Here is a 19,883-nt window from a genome sequence, read left to right as displayed (position 1 = left end):
GTAAGAAAAAAAAAATGGAAAAAATGAGCACAGATGTCTATGTTTATATATTTTCCTACCTATTAAAAAAAGTTAGAAGTGCCTTGCAATGGAAAACACAGATACTGTTAAGACAAAAATGCATTAATATAGCTGTGAATCCAACTCACATGTATTTTCTGCTCTATGTAAGGAAATGTGCTAACAGTGAGGGATACAGAAGCAAATAAAATATAATCCTTTTTGTCCAAGGACTTCCAGTCCAGTGGAGTACAGAATGAAAAAAAAAAAACTAGAGGACACATAATATTGGTAGAGAAGAGAAATGATCTCCTATTCTGGGAGCCAACAGGGACAAATTACAAAAGCAGCTTCCACTTTGAGAAAGAAGAGAATGACATGCAAAATCCAGGGTGTCCAGTCTTCATCTCTCAGGATTAATATTTTACAGTGTGTTTCAAATATATTAATACTCTCCCTGGATGCTGGGTATAATCGCAGTTTTAGGAAACTATGTAATGTTTTTTTTTCCTTTTCTTTTTCAAGTTAGGATCTCTTGAGTGTATACAAAAACTTTGCAGATTGGTAGCCTGAGGTTACAGGAAAGGAAGGAAATCTGGTATCCTGACAGAGGACTAAATGGGTGTTTTCCTTCTCTGGCCTGTAGCCTCTCATCACCTTGGACAGCAGCATTTCCTTCACGTTCCTTGCAGAGGGAACCAACACCATCACTGTCCAGGTGGCCGCTGGGAATGCCCTTATCCAGGACACAAAATATATCGCGGTTCATGGTAAGTGCTGAACACTGTCCTAAGGTTCCCCCTCCTCCCCTCCCATCTCCTCTGTCCATCCTAGCAGCAATCACTGAGTGGTTTGGGGAAATTATGTAGGCCACAAGAGGCAACCAAGCCTGCCTCCTTCCCTGTTCCTGAACAGAGACTGAGGTTATAAGAGAAGCAAGTCACAGACAACGATTTGCTGAACTCTACATCACACCTTGTTCGCAGTTCTCACTAGCCAGAGATGTGAATCCTAAGTTTAAGGAATACTAAGTCAAAAAGCCTGTCCCAGAAGCACCTAGAACTTATGTCCTGCTGAGGTATCTACAATATACATGCAGCACCCACTCTTCATGAGGGTGGGTGCCTGTGATTCCAAAAGCTAGAGAAATCTTGATCCTGGCTCTTGCAGAACTCGTAGCCCAAGTATTGAGGTGGACATATAACCGATGTGTTTTCTTAGACAAAAAAACTTGAGGAAAAGACCAAGAACATAAATGTGTTGCAAGTCAGGGGAGCACTAAATAGGGCCACTATCCTGGAGAAACTTTCTTAATCATTAACATTATTAAAAATGAAATAATTGTGCTTCTGCCATCATCCCACACAACCTCCCCCATGTCCTAGGAACAGTCTCTAGAGCTAAGGTCTTTTAGAAGGTTTTACTAAGATGTGTGAGCCTCTAAGTAGACCATATTTCTTCAGCCTCATCCCAGATAAGTACCATTTACTACACTTCTGCAAACTTGGTGCTCAGGCTCGTATCAGACCTCTGGAATTTTTTTAAGTCAACATTGTTATTGACGCATGTTGTGTATACAAGAAAAATGCACAGAGGACAAGTTGTATGGCTTGTTGAATTACTATGATGTGAACATACTTGTGTAGCCATCGCCCTGGTCAGGCAATGAAACTACCACCTCCTGGAGTCAGGGGCTGTTTCACCTGACTTCCTAATCATCTGAGGTAGTTTTTTGCAGGATGGACAAAGGAACTGAGGAAAGGAGAAGTGCAAAGGCTCCATTCCAACCAAGCCCAATTGTTAAGGCTTTATGCCGACCTAATGGTACTACCTACAGTTGAAAAAGCCTCTGTTTTTGAATTTCCTATTTATCTTTATTTCAGATAATTCTTCGTAGAGAACAAGGGTGTAAATGTTAGGGCCTAGAAGACTGGTAGGAGAACAAGTCTATTTACAATCACAAATCCTACTCTCATTCAAAGGGCAAGAAACAGGCTTAAATAGGGCATCACGCTCAAACCTCATGGGAGACTAGATACTTATCCTAATGCACAACGAGGACAGAGCCCCTGCCTGTCGCTTCTGCTCTCACCTCCTCTCTTCAGCCTCATGTGTATACTCTGTCCCTGCAGAATATTTCCAGTCCCAACTCCTATCATTTTCTCCTAATCTGGATTACCACAATCCTGACATTCCTGAGTGGAGGCAAGATATTGGCAATGTCATCAAGAGAGCTCTGGTTAAGGTAGGTTGTCTTTATTTTTGCTTAAGTGTTCATGAATAAAGGAAAACACTGGATGGCATGGTCAAGAATACAATTTCATGGATTTCAAACTACGTTTCTACAATGATACAAGGATTAATTCTCTGTAAAAAGAGAGAAAGGAAGAAGGGAGGAAGGGAGGGAGAGGAGAAATAGAGAGTAGGAAAGGAGAGAGGAAATCCAGTGTTTGAAGAATGGAAATTGACCCTGCATTTATCCTGAATTTTCCTAAGACAGGAGATTGACCCCTTCATAATGGATGGACCATTCATTGAAAGTATATTAATATCATGCACTTTGACCCACACTTTGCTTACAAGGGGGTCTTCTTATCAAGAAATTTAGAGTCGCCATTGACTACCATCAACTACTCAGAAGGCTACAGGCCAGTAAATATGACAACAGGGTACCAGAGTTACAGAGTTAACCCATGGTCATATTAGCTTTAGAGACGCTGAAAGGGTTTTGTTGATCATTTGCTCAGAGCTAGACACACAGCAATGAATGAAACATGATCTTATTCCAAAGTGGAACTAAGTCTAATGTGTGACTAGTTCTGTGGTAGAGACATGGGCAACATCCCAAGGGAGATGGGAAAAAAGTGTGATTCCCTCTACCCAGGGAAGGGCAGGCTTGGCACAAATTCAGTAAATATTTGTTGAACTATTGGAGTCATCTATGGAGGGGATATTTGAACTGTGTTTTAAAGGATAAATGGTGTTACCCACGGAAAAGATAGTGTCTTTCAGGTAGACTCAATAGCATTATTGAAAGGGTACAGTCTATTTGGGAAATGGCAGAGAGTTTGGTGTAGTCCATCTCAGGGTGGTAAGGATAGATGTGGCTAAATGTGACAAGGATGCTTAGGTCAGATTATGAAAGGTCTGAGAAGCTAAAGGGGATTTGCCATATATTGCAGGCACTAGGCACTGTGAAAGATATGGTGTTGTTATTGTTTTTAGTAAGAAAATGCTGCCAGTAGATTTATATTTCAGCCCATCAGTTGGGTGGCAGTAGAGAAGATGGACTGCTAGGGTAGGAAGTAAATAGGGCGAGGGAGAGACTTCACAAAAGATGCCCAGCTAAAAGACCATCGCAGTTATCTAGGCCAGAGAAATATGACCCTGAGGAGGAGAGATTGCAAGTGTCCTTAGGAAGTTCAATAATAGAACTGGTGACTAATAAAATGTAGTGTGCAGGAGGGGAACAGAGGCACTTTCTGATTAGATGAGTAGGTAGGAGATGGCCTTGCCATTAATCAAATTGGAGCTTATATAGGAGAAACAATCTTGGGGAAAGATAATATTTGTTCTTTTATGTAATGCCTTTGGAGCACAGGAGAAACAACTGGGTGAAGATGACCAGGATAAGTGAAAATAGAGGCCTGAAGGTCAAGCCAAGGTTCCAGCTAGAGGGAAAGATTTGAGAGCTGGAGTTGTAGAGGATATAGGCTCCCTGGGGAGCTTTTGGGGACAGGGAAGATATGGATGCTGGTACTCCCAAGGCAAGGAGAAAGATCCAGGGAAGGACATGGAAAATGAGCAGACAAAAAGGAAGCAGAATAAATAAAAGAGTATGATATAAGAGAATTTGCTGTGGGGAGTTGTCAAGATGAACTTCACTTCTAATCTTTTAACAAATGATGGTTCATAGAAAGAGATGAAAATGAGATTACCCTTGTATGCCTTAGAATGGGAAACATCCAAAATTGTGTTTTTATGAATGAGTGTATGTATTAAAAACATGCTGGGTGTTTAATACGTAATTTGATAATAATAATAATAATAATCAGCCCTGCCAATTGATGCCTAGGTCTTAAATCCCATGAAGAGTAGTCACACACATGTCCCTTTGGATGGGATTGAGTGACTCAGACACACAGCTCCAAAGTGCCTCCAAGTTCTTAATGGACAGGCGCTGTCTGAAAACATGGTCCCCCGGGACAACAGGTCACACCAACCAGGGCATTATTGGGCTCATCACCTTCACTCTGGCAGGTGATTCTCTGCGGTCTTTCTTGAGACTTCCATGCCCTAGATGGTTAAGATAAGGCCTTCTCACCCCATGGACTTGGGCACTTGAAACCCCTACCTCCTCAAGGGTCCTGCCTTCAAGAGAGTACCAAGGGGTCTGGCAAAGCCACCTAGGGGTACCAAGAGGATGACTCCCTACTTGGTAAACTCCTGAGGCTTCTCACTGCTGCTTCTCACTGTTCTTTATCCATCCTGAGATTTAGGTCTAATCTGTGAGACTGGTCCCAGGTAGGAATTAGGGCTGAGCAAATGGGAAGCAACTAACCCTTCTTCCTCTCTTGGAATCAGCAAGTATTCACTGAGTCACTGTGCCGTGTGCAGCATCTAGGGGAACAATGGGGTAGCCACAAATTGGGGTTCTGAGGAAGGCAAGCACACGATGAAGAACCTGCCGAGAAAAGACTGTGCCATTCAGGGGTAATCATCTGTCACAGTGGACATGATCTGTGTCCCTGAAACGTGGTGACTATGACAGTCTGAAGGTGCTTGCTATAGGGACGGAAGGAGATCACTGCAGGCAGCCAGGGGAGGCTTCTTGGAAGACGCGGACTTTTTCAGCTGAATCAAAAATTATCTCATTTGGACTGACAGAAGGGAGGGTATTGTTCGGGAGACACTACAGGGAAGATCATAGGGTGTTGTTTTCTTCAGGAATTTGCCTTAAGCTAGAAGCTTACCTCTTAAGTTTTTTGTTTGTTTGTTTGTTTTTTAAAGATTTATTTTTATTTATTTCTCTCCCCTTCTACCCCACCCCGGTTGTCTGTTCTCTGTGTCTATTTGCTGCATCGTCTTTGTCCACTTCTGTTGTCGTCAGTGGCATGGGAATCTGTGTTTCTTTTTCTGTTGCATCATCTCATTGTGTCAGCTCTCTGTGTGTGTGCGGTGCCATTCCTGGGCAGGCTGCACTTTCTTTCATGCTGGGTGGCTCTCCTTATGGGGTGCACTCCTTGCGTGTGGGGCTCCCCTATGCGGGGACACCCCTGTGTGGCAGGGCACTCCTTGCGCGCATCAGCACTGCGCATGGGCCAGCTCCACACGGGTCAAGGAGACCCGGGGTTTGAACCGCGGACCTCCCATGTGGTAGACGGACGCCCTAACCACTGGGCCAAGTCCGCTGCCACCTCTTAAGTTTTTATCATCACAAAGTAGTAGAATGCTTTTGCTGAACATCCAGGAATAGAAGAATTTACCCATAATCTTAGCTTCTTAATGCAACGTTTAGTATTTCGTTATTCTTTCCCTTCTATAAATTAGTGTTTTTGTAGAACTGTAGTCAAAGAAATGTGACAAAGCAGATCAGAATGCAGCTATTATAAGCATTTTTTTTCCATTTGCTTCATAGTAATGATTTTAATGGTAGACTAATACTCTATTAAGTCATTATACCATAATTTACTTAATGCTCCCCCCCTTTTTTTTCAACTTTTTCAGTTTTTCCCATTTGTTTGCTATTTCAAGTAATGTGAAAATTTCTTACTGCATATGGCTTTTTCTATAATCTGGATCATTTCTTTAGGACACACTCTCCAAGTTACAGGTACTGAATGAAGGGCATGACTGTTTTTATGGCTTTTAAGTAAATCTTTTGGAAGAGAAATTGGCAATATGTATCCGTTTTTAGTGCTGCCTACAACAAATGAGGGAAATTCCTTCACTGCTGCCTCACCAATATTAGCTATTTCAACTTAAAAATTATCCTGCTTTAATAAGTGGAAACAAGTGCTGCTCTGCTTCTCTTTTTAATTTGCTTTTTCCTATGTTTGTTTCTAACTCCTGTTTTCCCATTTATAGTCAGTCTGTTCATGTTCTAGCCACAAGCTCTAGTTTTCTTAGTGCAGAAAAAAAAAAAGGAAAATTGGAAGAAGTTTTTGCAAATGTTCCCAGAAACTAATGTTTTGAAAATCACTCGTAATACTATTTTGGTGACAGTAAAAACATAGGAGCAAAGGAGGTAGTGACACTGATGATTCTTTATCTAGCAATTCTAGGAGTAAACAAAGAGAAAGCCTAGGTGTGTTTTGAACCCAGTGGCTAAAATGCTGCGTTTTAAACACGTCTATGAGCCGTCAGCTGCTGCTCTGTGCCGCCCTGTTGGTTTGAGAAAGGCTGCCTTCCCCTGCACCTCAGGCTTTGGTGTAAACATCTTCGCAGGTCACCAGTGTCCCAGAAGACCAGATCCTTGTGGCCGTGTTCCCTGGCCTCCCCACTTCAGCAGAGCTCTTCATCCTCCCCCCCAAGAACTTGACGGAGAGGAGGAAAGGCAATGAAGGGGACCTGGAGCAAGTAAGTGAACGGAAACTTGGCTGGGACACTTGCCTCTTCCCCAAAGAAAACTCTGAGGGGACACAAAGTGATCCCCAACCAAAAAGGGGGAGACAAGGTGTCTCCCATTGGCCTGGTAGCCCTGTGTCCATTGCCCAGGGCTTTGAAGAACAATCAGCTTCACTCAGAAAAAAACACAAATGCAAATGGGTGGGGTTATTCAGCCACACAGGGAGGAAAAGCACCTCTGGCACGATTCATTCCAAAAGATGGCATCCCTGCACCTTGCTTGAAGCTTCCCTCTTAATGACTTGTCTTGGGAGAGAAAGAGAGAGAGATAGGAATTTGAGTTTCCCTATCTATTCTGGGAAAATATGCTTCTTGTCGTTGAACTGCACTAGCCCTAGAGATTCTGGTCAATTTAAGTTTTGCTTCTGGGGAGAAAAGGAACTGTTTTTAAACTTGTCTCTCCAAAAGAGATGGATTGTCGCATCTTGCTTTGACTAAAGAAGTAGCGTTTCCGAAAGGGCTTATGATTTCCTGTCCTTATCAAACAGGCGTATCATTTCTGTTACCCACACAGTATCTTAGACTTGAAGAGATGGCCCTTCCCAGTTTCCTCACTCTCTGCCTCTGCTCCTGCTGGGGTCTGATGGGCTGCACTCTGCTTCACCTTGCCTTGCCTTCCCAAGGTGCTCACTCAGGAGGAGTGGAAATTAGTACGACTGGGGGTGCTGCAAACTAGCGTGCAACAAACACAATTGCTCTTATATGTAGGGATTGTTGTACAGACATCTTCCATGTCTCTGTGGAGCTCACCTGACCATCACCCCATCCTTGAGCAGCACACATATCATAACAGTCAAGTCCTCTGGAAATGAAACAGTTCCTTGCCGTGCAAGATTTCATGTTGAAGTTGGCTGGAAATAACTATGACTTCTCAATGCATACTTCACTGTTAAAAAACCTCTTTATTCTGCAATAGTAAGTGGCATGTGTGAACTATTTTTGGAAGCTACAATATCCATCCGTTTAGATAAATAGGTAATTACGGTGATGAATAGCAGCTGTGATATTAAGGCACACAAGGCAAGATAAGAGTTAGGGACAACAGCTTAAGTCTGCCTCAGCTTTCATGTGAGAATTAGAGTGATTAAATCGATGTTATGTGTTCTGAGCTTTGCTGGGGAAGAGTAAAGAGGAAAAATTATTCCATAAAAAGGAGGCAGCTGCTTTGATGCTTGCCTCCCATTGTCTCTATGATAGAAAAAATGGGAGGCGTGAGCTGGGAGTATATGTGCCTGCTTTAATCCTAGCAGGGGCCTCTCTACCCTGTGTATATTACTTGATCAGATTAAAGAACTAATGACGACTTGACTTTCTTTCATTGGAACCCAAACAGGTATTTCTATGGTAGGTTATAAAGATATGGATGAAAAAGCACTGAACTAGGAGTTGAATGAAAATCCATGTCTGCTATTGACTCTGGTTCATTAGGTGACTGTGGACATTTATTTCTGTATAATTCTCCTCTCCAGTATAAGAAATTAATACCAGCCGCTTGCTTGATTTCCCAGGGCTTCAAGGGATGTACACACCAAATTGATAAGGATATTGCAATATTCTTTTATACAGTGTCCCAAAATTCAGGATTGTGGCGCTGTTCCTGGTTGAATATAGCCATTTTTTCCTATTGACCTTTTCCTTGGTTTCTTACCCCACAAGGGAGCCTTGCCCCATGTCATGTCCTCCCATGCAGCCCCTCTCTTTATTTTACAGGTTGTAGAGATGCTGTTTAATGCCCTAAACCAGAATTTGGTCCAGTTTGAACTGAAGCCAGGGGTTCAAGTCATTGTGTATGTCACACAGCTGACATTAGGTAAGTGCCAGCTCAGAAGCCGGGGAAAAGGCTGTGCCAGATCTTTTATCCTGGCAAGAAAAGGGAGGAAATAATCACAAGGCACTTCTCCATAAGTTCTTTGTAGAAGAACCCTTTTGGATAGCGATGTGTTAGAAAGATAACCAAATCTTTTTGGAGGCATCCTGTAGATGTGGCAGGAAGACTTATTTAAGAACGGCTTTGCCACTGAATCCCGGTATGGTCTTGGGGAAATACTACAGCTTCTTTGGGCCTTTATGTTTTTTAATCTGCAGCAGTTGATATTGCATTGGGTAGAACCCAGGCTCTCTGAATTTTTACAATTTTCTGATTCCAGGAACCTTGATTAGAAAGCCAGATTAGATAACTTTAAAGCACCCTCCCAATTTATGCTGTCTGAGTATAAGTAAGAGTGCAGATCAGCTCTAGTTAGGAGTACAGACCAGCTCTAGTTGGTAGATTCATAAAGGAATAAAAAAGGTATCTCCCATTGGGCATTCACTTCTGACTCTCTGGGTGAGCCTGTTTGCTAAATGGTCCTTATTAATGTAAGACATCTAAGATGTGAAGTCTCCAGATGTGCCCATCCAGCTGTATTTTGCCAGAACAGAGTACAGGAAGAGAAGAAAACAAGGCATTAGTATTTAATCCAGAGTTCCCAAGGAGCTGACTACAATCATCACTGACAGGCACACCTGTTGTGAAAGGGGCAAGCACATTAAAGACATTCTACTACCTTTAGCTGCCCACGCATTGCTCAGTTTCCACCAAGAAAAGCAAGATTTCCCAGGCAGAGTGGAGTAATTTCATTTCCCTAAGAAGCTGTGGTTGGGGACTCCATTCTCAGCAGTGAGGGCTGCTGCCTGTGCCCAGATAGCATGCAGGGAAGTGTGACTGGAAATAAGGGTGGAGACCAGCTGGCCTCCTTTCTCCAACTGGTACTACCTCCAGCTAGTGGCTTCCAAGCGAACATGTCTGTTCTTTCCTCCTAGCTCCATTGGTGGACTCCAGTGCTGGGCACAGCAGCTCAGCCATGCTCATGCTCTTGTCAGTGGTGTTTGTAGGCCTGGCTGTGTTTTTGATCTACAAGTTTAAAAGGTATGTGCTACCATCATTGAATTGTGATCTCTAGGCTAGGTTCATGGGAGCCCATTCCTCCCATAACCAACATCCCAAAACTCATCTCGAGAATGTGATCTTAATTCTCCTTGAAGCTCTGTTTGGCATAAAGAAAAGCAGGAATAGTTGAAGGTCAGGGAATAAATGGATTTCAGAATCTGAACTCTATCCAATTTATTGATATAATGAATTAGGACAATGAGGGCTAGCCTATGAAATCAATTTGTTCCCTTCAAGAGAAGTGTAAGGGGTTTTCAGACCTCACCCGGATCTCCAAAGTGAGGTCTCAACTGTGCAGGAGACCTTTTTCTATAGCTCAACAAGCATAGAGTGTGGTTAAGTAGAGAAAATGCAGCTGGAAACTGACATGCACAGGTGCAGACACACACGTTTTACCCAGTACCTCTTTTTCATTTGCATACTCCACATATTCAAACTTACCCCTCTTCCTCTTTTTTCCTGATTTTAAAAGGAAATTGATCAGGAAAAACAAACTCTGCATGTATTTAGAAATTATTTTGGAAGGCCACAGGAGGGGTGATATAAGAGGATGCTTATTAAAAGCATGAAGTTGGGATCAATAATTCTGTACCATTATTCAAATAGCATTTAACTCTTATACCAGTAGGTGTCCTGGTAGAAATCAGACAGACCGTTTCTAATTTTTAGTGTTTTTAACATTGAGTAATTGAATTTGCCTCTCTAACCCTCTGTTTCCTCATCTGTAAAATGGGGGAAATAATCCTCACTTCACAGGGAGCTTAAATTGCATAATGTCTAGACTGACAAATAATAATCAACAAAACTAAGCTATTATAAATAAGATGCCTTCTGTGTCACAAACCAGCACAGAGTTGGGGCACAAAAATTATATCAGTAGTATAGAAATGTGTTTCTTAGAAGCCTGGTGTTGGGTAACGTAAAAATATTAAATGTCAGGTGAGTTTCAAAAGCACAGTTTGCTTCTGGAGTCTTTCTAGGCACTGAGTGTAATGCTTTTCTGTTTTGGCAGAGATCAGCTTTACTCTTGCATTCCCCTCCCCACAGTCTACTTATCTCTCCTCTAGATACCTCATGGCTTGGGAACTCCAGTTTCACTTAGTGTATCTCTCTGCCTTAGCCACAACAACAGGAACCCCACTAGCAGGACAGAGTGAGGTTTACCTTCCTAGTCAAAAAATGGACCAGTATGTGTGTTCCTGGCTCCTGGAGCAAGACATGCCATCTCACCTTCTCCTGTTCCCTTTATATCACAGATAGTGTCAGGCCTCAAGGTAGGGCCTTTATGGATAACCAGAGATGGCATGAAGAAAACTTCAACATGAGAGTTAGGCAAACTCACATTTAGTATGTCTGAAGAGGTAAGGAGTCAAGGTCAGTGTAAAGTGACTCCTTGTGCTGCAGTTTCACTCTTGCTTAAATACTCAAATTACTACTTAGAATTTACTTTGATTATGCATTAGTTTTTATGCATATGGACGAACACACATAGCTGGTTATATAATTGTATGATTAGTATGTTCAGGAAATCACGCTTGCATATGCATTGCATGATCAAGAAAGGGTGGGGTTATTTACTATGTTAATTAAGTAAGTTGAAGTGAGGACAGCAAGGGGCTGTTTCTGCGCAGGTCTGGCCAACTGGTTGAAGCCGGTTTTCATACTTCATTGCTTCAACAGGATATTCTTCTTGACCACCAAAAGTGGAATTTGGCACAAAGAAAGGGTTACATCTCATTCCCTTCTGCTGTACATACAATTCTTTTCTTTGTATCTTAGCAACAGGGAGAGAAACAAGTTACTTTCAGGTATTCGGTCATCCTATATCCATAAAGAGAACACGTTTGATATAGAAATATAGACATGGTCTGGTTAAGGCACCACCTGTTTATGGATGTGCTTCAGTTACATGAAAAGGAAAATTTCCCTCATCCAAAGATTTGATTGTGAGAAAGCCTTTGGTAGCTGGGCCTTGAAGATCAACTACATCAAATTTGTCACCCTCTGGTTATCATCTATGGTTGCTGAGGACAGGGACCAATATGAGTCCTGCAAAGAGGCATTTGTGTCAGGCAGCTGCAAAGGAAGGTAAAAATTGAGTGACTTAGAAAGTTTTCCTTTACAAATCCTGCTAAACTCCATCACAGCCAACCTGTAAATGAAGGCATCTCTAAATTTGGACACTTTAATACTTAAATCTATGCCAGATACTAACATTCCCAAATTATTCTACCATTGTAGTTCCCAGGTAGCAGCCAAGAATTGTGTAATTAAGGCTGTAGGAAACAAATGCCAGTCACACCAGGTAATTGCAGAGCCAGCTAAGGGTAACCTGTACCCAGCTATCTTTACTTTTCCAGTCCTGTTGCTAGAAGTTTCCCTCCCAATGCTCAATTCCTTTAGTTTATGTTCTATTTTGTTTTGTTTTATTTCTTTGTTCTTATTCCCCTCCCCAGTTATCTAAAACCCCATTGATAGCTTTGTAGAGGGTGCCTGGCTGGCTGACAAGCAAAGTTCAACTTCTTATCCCTGGATTTCCGTAATCTCTATGCTTCTTTCATCACTTCCCAATAGAACTCTCTGCAATCATGGACATGTTCCATAATCTGTGCTGTCTAATATAGGAGTCACTATATGATTGAGGAACTGAATTTTAAATTTCATTTCTTTTTAAATAATTTAAATAGCTGCATGTAGCTGGTAAATGCTTTATTGGGCAGCACAATCTAGGACAGAGGTGCTTAACCTTTTTTGTCCCACGGACCCCTTTGCCAGTCAGATGGAAACCACAGACCCCTTACTAAGTCCACACTATACTGTGTATTATTTAATAAATGTATCATACCCACACCAACACATCCCCATAAGAATAATGTTTTTCTGAATTTCAATCCAAGCTCATGGACCCCTTGGTTAGGAACCTCTGATCTAGGGGAAAGGGCAATTCTGGTTCTGATTCCAGATCACAACCTTGCTGTGTTTTCAGACCCAATCCTTTGACTCTTTAATCCTCATCATGAACTAATTAAAAACATTCATACGTTCATTTGATAAACATTTATCGGGTGCCTACTGTGTACTAGGACCTGAAAATGATCTCATTGTCCCAAGTGGTCACCTAACAGGAGAAGAAAAACAGTTACCTTCAGATCCTGCCCCTCACTTTCAACCTTGTTCTTGGATTAGGTCTGCTATTTTCTGATATCTCAGGTAATAATAATTAAAAATCATTATGAGCTGGCTTTTACTTTCTGACAAGTCCATCTAGCAAGACCTTTCTAAAACTGGAGATCAGCTTTTTCTGGTCACCCAGGAAAACAGCTACACCTCTTACATTTTTCCAGTCTTTTTTTCAGTAGGGCTTTCATTATAGTTTGAAGCCTACATTGCTCTCTCCAAATTATCTGCCACAGGCTTTTAACACCCATCATATCTGGAACAAATGATTTTCAAAGGTGCCAATTTTTAGGAGACTAGGGATTTTCCATCCTACTCCTCTTATTAAAACCTAGGTGACTGTGTGGCCCAAGAAATATCTCAACCTATTGATTGCCCACCTTTGTCATCTGCAAAAGTGGAGTTCAGCCTTTATTTATCTGTATATTCCCAGAAGTCCTACCAGCAGATGTGTTAAGAAATGAAAAACAATTGGACAGTTTTTTAAAAATCCTATAAATTACGACATTAAAATTCATTCCCTTCCCACCATCTATGAACAAGATGAAAAATGTGCTGGTGTTTAGATGTGCTTTTTGAGACTGAAAGAAAGTGAATAATCTTTATAAGGGCAAATTTATCCAAATCCTCTTGGGTATCATTAGGAAAGCAGGAAAGCGAAGGCAAAGAACTCTGATTCCAACTCTGAAGTCCACACGTGTGATCAGGAATGGTTTGGCTGCTCCCAACACCTAATAAATATTACAGTTGATCCCAACATTCATTAGTAATATGTACTTTTATGATTAGAAGGAATCTGAGTCATTAGGCTGCATTTCTATTTAGATAAGAAGAAGAAACTAGGGGCCAGCATGAATTTTTAATTATACTTATTTAGAGAGCCTGCAGTTTGCTGCCTCACATAGAATCTATCCATTTATGGTTCCTGTAAATTCTCAGAAGCAGGTTCAGGCCAGTAGGAGTCATGGGGGTCCTTCTCTTAATGTATGGAAGGCAAACATTAAAGACATGAAAACTGAACATAAAGGAAAGGTAGAAACTCCTGCAAACATTAAACCTATTTTCAGATTTTTCTCTCAGAATCGGCTGCAGGAAAACCTTATTAAATGTCCCTACAGTCTGCTTCATTGGAGGGAGGGGGAATCTAGAAACTATAAAACACCCCTGAGGAGAATAGAGTAATTTTCCTTTAGAAATAGATGATGGAATGTTCTGGATTGGTGTAGATGTAAAGTAGTCAAAGTTTAAACCACATCTATGCCAATAATCAGCTTCATGAAATGTCTGGACTGTAGTCCAATTTCTCCATCATTTAGATGAGGTAATTAAGATCTCTTCTAGATATAAGGTTCCTAGGTTGGAATGTGGTCTTTTCAGTTAAGAACTTAATACAGGAAAGTAAAATGAGCCTAGGCTTTGAGGTCATTCATTAATTCATTCATTCAACAAGCACTTGTTGAATATGAGTCATTGCCAAGCACTGTGCTAAGTTAGGTGTGTAGTAGTGGACATAGAAATCATAGTTCTTTTCCAGGTGGGGCAAATTCTAAAGAGAGAAAGACAGGAAGCAAGTACAAAAATAACTATTACATCACTAAACAAAGATCTTATTTATTTCTTCTGTTGACACTGAAGAACAGGTGAGGTGAGGTGAGGTGATCAGGGGTGGCCTCTCTAAGATGACATGTAAGCTGAGTTCTGAAGGACGGGAAGGAAACTGACATGAAAAGAGCAGAAGGAGGGGTGTTACAGACAGAGGGAATGGCTAGCTCCAAGTCCCCAAGATGGGGAAGACAGCTGTAGAGTCCTGCAACTCAGAGTCTGGGTCCGGGACCAGTGGCATCAGCCTCACCTGGTTTCCTAGTAGAAATGCAGAATCTCAGGCCATTCAAGACCTACAGAGTCAGAATCCTCATTTTAATGAGGTCCATGGAGATGTAGTGATTCATAAGCACATTAAAGTTTGAGAAGGTCTGGATTTGAGGAATTCAGAAATGACTACAGAGGCTAGAAAATAGTGGATGAGGAGATGAGTGTCCCTGGAAGATTTCCTACTGACCCTGCCAGCTCTTTCACCCTCAAATCTATATGCCTCCTGTTTTCAAACTTCTTTGCTTTATAGCTTTGAAGGGAGTTAGTTTCTTTGTCCTACTTAATCCTCCCCATAATCCTAAAAGGAAGCTATTGTTATCCACATTGAACAGATGAGGAAACTATCAAAATTTTTAAGATCCCTGACCCCTGGATAGTGCACTGAAAGTAGTAGCATTGGCTGAGTCTATTATTTCTTGGCCACTCATAAAAATAGGCCAATGTAAACTGGCAAAAAGAGATATAACTTTGGGGGAGAACAAAAACATCTCTTCACTAGGATACAACCTCATGATCCTCAAGATCCAACCCCTTTACATCTTAAAAACAGGTAAATGTTTTAGGGTTTAAATGCCTAACTGATCAATCGCATTTCCCTTCTATGGACATCTACTTGTTGTTTTATCCCAGGAGAAGTTGCATTCCTTAGGTAGTTCTGTGGTTTACATCTTCCCTAGGCATCCAGGTTTCTGGCCTTGTAACCTCTGGCCCCATGGCCACAGTGTCTCTCCCCGTGACATGGATCTTCCTGTTGATAGCTGCTTCTTCCCCCAATCACCCAATATTTCCAACTGCCCAAGTGTGGCACACCCTATGGTCTTAATCTGAATTTGCTCCCACCCCATGTAGGAAAATCCCTTGGATTAACATCTATGCTCAAGTCCAACACGACAAGGAGCAGGAGATGATTGGGTCAGTGAGCCAAAGTGAAAACGCCCCCAAAATCACCCTCAGTGACTTCACTGAGCCTGAGGAACTTCTGGACAAAGAGCTGGACACCCGGGTCATAGGTAGGTGCCCCTGAACTACCTCTTTCCAAACTCCCATGTCCTCTCTTCTCCAAACAATAGATCAGCCAGCCCACTTTTGGCCTGTCCTCCAGGCAGGACAGGACTGGAGGGTGGGGAAAAACAACTGGCTACAGTGACAAAATCATGTTTTAAAATTGGTCTGCTACCTCTGGCCACACAAAATGGGAGATAGTTTGTTTTCCTTCAGAATCATTCAGAGTTGGAAGCACTGGTGGGGCTGGAGGGATGAGGCCAACTAGCCATCGCTGTTTGAATTTTTTCCATTTTTTTCAATAAAGCAAAAGTTTTATATATCCCTATCAATAGCCACACAAGTGTAGGCATCAGATAGCCCTGGGTACGTTTTCTTGCTCTGCCTTTTGCTTGCTCTGTGACCTCTCTGTGTCTCATTTTCCTCATCTGTGAAATGGGAATAATAGTATCTACCTTCTAGGGTCATTGTGATAATTAAATTATTTGATGTTTTTAGCACAGTACCTTTAGCATATGTAAGTGTTCAATCCATTTTGGCTCTTTCTTTAGTTATCAGTGGAATGTAAGAGGCAGTCAATGTCATTTCCTCCCTTGTGTGCTAATGTAGGGGATAGCAAATGTTAAACATGGATGAGGCAAGCCATCAGTGTCGGTGAACTGAGGGGAGAGACTATCGAGATGCCCTACTGAAGAAAGACCTATATGCACCCGTTCTAGGTGCTTGATACTTAGCAGTAAATAAACAAAGATCCTGCCCTTGTGACATTTCGTTCTACTCTCCCTGTCTCTTCTCTCCTCTGCAGGAGGCATGGCCACCATTGTGAACAGCGAAAGCACAAAGGAGATCCCCAACTGTACTAGTGTTTAATACCAGCAAGCCACGTGCTCAACCACCTTTCTGACTTTTTACTTTTGAGGATTCCTATGACCACTATTATGGAAAAATGAAAACACCTTTTTTTTTTTACCTTATGTTTACCAAGGGCCCCTTCATAAATAGAAGGCAGATACTTAGCTTTGGGAGAGAAAGGCTGATTGAAATGGAGAGGAAGAAAATAAATGGTTGTATTTGTGCTGAGGGCAAAGAGTACATCTTCCCACAGCCTCCTTGCTTTTTTTCTGCCAGTTGTAAGGCAAGACGCAGACTCTTTTTTTCCTTATGGTCTTTTCTTTTTGTTTGCTTTAAGTTGGATTGCCATTTTGCTAACCTCTTATGCCCTCCCCCAAGTCACCAACCCCCACCCTCCCCGACAACACAACCTACCCCCGACTTAGATCCCCTACTTAGTTAGGTTGTTGGGGAGTGGACAGAGTTGCAGAAAGCAGGCACACCTTGATGAAAGAGGCCCTGCCTTGTGCATGTCAATAGAGAGGCTACCGATGGCTCAATGGCTGACTGTATATAATTACAATGTAAATAGCTTTTATTTCTGAAGAAATAATTTAATGTTTAGTAAAAAAGAAAACTGAAAAAGAAGGATGCCTGTGTTGGCTTACACACTCACTCTTGGAGCTGACCAACCCCTAGGCCTGCTTTGTGTGTTGGGTTCTGGATGATTTCCAGTGGTCTGTCACACTTAACTCTTGCATCTCTGTGTCCACATCATAGCTGGTTTCTACTTAGGTATATAAAGGAGTGAGGGGCGGGGAGAGGGCTTCTTGGGGGCAACTTATAAAGGAAGGATAGTTAGTATCAACAGACAATTGGAGGTCTTTTTGTTCCATCAGTGACATGGAAGAAATTTCAAGATGAAGCCCTGTAGAGACTTCATACTGACACCCAGATGGGGAAAACAAGGCTTCCCTTCCAAAAGGAAAGCAGTGGTATTTTCCAACCCAAGGAAAGAGTGTTCTCTGAAGAAGTCAGGCAATGGATCTCAAAATGATGATTATTCTGATTTCTGATTGGATTCCATGGAAATGTATAATGCTTGTTTTGAACTCAAACTATACTTAGCTTAGACAAGCCCCCTGGACCCTCAGTTAAGCCCAGTGAGTTCCTCTTAGCATAGGAAGAATTAGAGAGGGAGGGAGGGAGGCGGCATTTGTGGAATCACAAGTCCACACAAATCCTACAGGCCAAACAGAGGTCTTGCCCCGCCTTTAATGGTATTAGTCAATCAAGATTTTAGCAATGCTGTGCTCTTTGCTTGTCAGATGTACCCTCAGTTCCCTTACGGGTAGTCCTTGCCTCTGGAGTGAGTGGCTCTTTTCAGCATCTCAGCCCCTTCACACATTTATACATATCGATTCTTTTCAGTGGGGTCACCTTAAGTCATACTATAAGCATTGTTTTTATTTTCAGGCTCAGCCTGAGTACACTAGTTTTTTTAAAAAATGATATACTGTATATATATATGGGAGGAAAGGCTGCATTCCATACCTGTGAATTTTTGTGGGATATTGTTCCCATTCTTCTCTGTGAGACACAGAGTGCAATAGAGAAGAGTCTGGCTGGCCACAGCATAGAAAAATATCAGCAGCATTTCTAAAGATCCTGTTTTTTGTTTCAAGGGTTAAATGAGGCAGACAATGCAATACTTGTACTAAACACTGGAATACAAATGCATGAGTCATATCTATATATACAGTATATGTACATATACTGTTCTTGGTTTTATTGTTCCATTTGAATATTTCTACTGTAAAAAAGACAGTGGTTTTGAAATTGTTGAAAATAAATGTATTTTTGTACATCAAAGCTATATCTGGCTGAGTTTTCTCTCTTTGGGCAGTTTTCTTTACATATTATATCTATCAACTATTGCTGCAATAATGCTATATGACAAAAAAGCCAAATGGTGTTTATAAAACAATGGGTATTTATTCTTTTGCTCATGAGTTTTCAGGTTGACTGTGGTTTGGCTGAGCTCAGTGGGGAATGATGAGGCTCAGGTGGGCTGGGCTCCTTGCAGGCTTCAGGTGGTTCGGGTCTATACCAGGAGTCCTCTCAGTCTGAGACCAGCATGTGACAGAATCCCAAGGGAGGCTAGCAGAAACACCTCATGCCTCTGAAACTCTGGCTCAAAGTTGTCACTATGTTTACTTTCACACACACGCCGTTGACCAAAGAAAATCACATGGTCAAGTCCAACATCAATGGTCTGGAAAACTAAGGCACTGCTAAGTCACATGGACAAAGGTGTGGATATACAATTCTAACATAGGAGGGCATGAAGCATTGGGAACAACAATCCAATTTACCATACCTACTCAGTTTCTACAAGCCCGTGGGGAGCTTTCATTAGATGACCGTTTGAACTGCCAGCCCATTTCCTGTGTTAAGGTCTGTGGCCAGAACTTCTGAGCAGAAGTCTTGCTAATTGTCATAACTTTGAGTCTGATATCAATGCTAGTGAGTGATGGAGCTAGAACTCCACCTCAGGTCTTGAAGATTTAAGCAGGAGAAAAGAAAAGGAGAGAGGAAACCAACAAGATATATATTGGTGGGGTGTGTGTGTGTGTGTGTGTGTGTGTGTGTTTTCCTGCTTCCTGCTGGTTGATGTACAAAATCAGCCTCAAATCTCCTTTACAGGCCCTTTGCTGAGTAAGGAATTTGGAAGAATGAATGAGGAGGCTCTTTTCTTCACTAACTAAATATGAGAATGTGAACAATTACCCAGACTAAGGCTGTTATTGGATGTTTTGTTTTCTCTTTTTCTTATTTTTTCTTTTTTTCCTATGATCTCTTTATTTTATTTTTTTAAATGTTATATTCAAAAAATATAAGAGGTTTGCATATACCCCCCACCCCCGCTCACCATCCCTCTCCTCCCACATCAACAATCTCTTTCATCATTGTGGGACATTCACTGCATTTGGTGAATACATTTTGGAGCACTGCTACACTGCAAGGATTATAGTTTGCATTGTAGTTTACAGTCATCCCCAGTCCATTCAGTGGATTATGGCAGGATATATAAGGGACACCTGCATTATCATTCAGGATGACTTCAGTTCCCGAAAATGCCCCCATATCACACCTCTTCTTCCCTCCCCCTGCCCTCATCAACTCCCATGGCCACTGTTTTCACATCAATGATACAATTTCTTCCATTGCTAGAGTCACAATAGTTCCATAGTAAAATATCAGTAAGTCCACTCTAATCCATATTTTATTCCTCCTTCCTGTGGACCCTGGGAGCATGATGTCCACTCCACCTCTATATTGAGAGGGGGCTTAGATTCCACATGGATGATGGATGCAATTCTCTTGCTTGCAGTTATAGGCCCTCTTGGTTTCCTGGTTTGGTGGTTGACCATCTTCACCTCCC

The 19,883-nt window shown here is 41.8% G+C and overlaps 1 protein-coding gene across 1 annotated transcript in view; it reads left to right on the top strand.

Moving 5' to 3' along the window:
• Window positions 1–18,310, top strand: part of SORCS3 (sortilin related VPS10 domain containing receptor 3) — a 630,681-nt gene extending 612,371 nt beyond the window's left edge. Inside the window, exons 21-27 of the mRNA XM_058298484.2 lie at window positions 647–770; window positions 2,133–2,245; window positions 6,448–6,579; window positions 8,338–8,437; window positions 9,430–9,535; window positions 15,455–15,615; window positions 16,413–18,310. Of these exons, the coding sequence (XP_058154467.1) occupies window positions 647–770; window positions 2,133–2,245; window positions 6,448–6,579; window positions 8,338–8,437; window positions 9,430–9,535; window positions 15,455–15,615; window positions 16,413–16,477 (801 nt within the window). The 3' untranslated portion in view covers window positions 16,478–18,310. The remainder of the gene's footprint in view (window positions 1–646; window positions 771–2,132; window positions 2,246–6,447; window positions 6,580–8,337; window positions 8,438–9,429; window positions 9,536–15,454; window positions 15,616–16,412) is intronic.
• Window positions 18,311–19,883: the final 1,573 nt, after the last annotated feature.

The sequence above is a fragment of the Dasypus novemcinctus genome, chromosome 6 (genome assembly GCF_030445035.2).
Source record: "Dasypus novemcinctus isolate mDasNov1 chromosome 6, mDasNov1.1.hap2, whole genome shotgun sequence".
Taxonomy (NCBI): Eukaryota; Metazoa; Chordata; class Mammalia; order Cingulata; family Dasypodidae; genus Dasypus; species Dasypus novemcinctus.
This window is presented reverse-complemented; position numbering and strand designations above follow the sequence as displayed.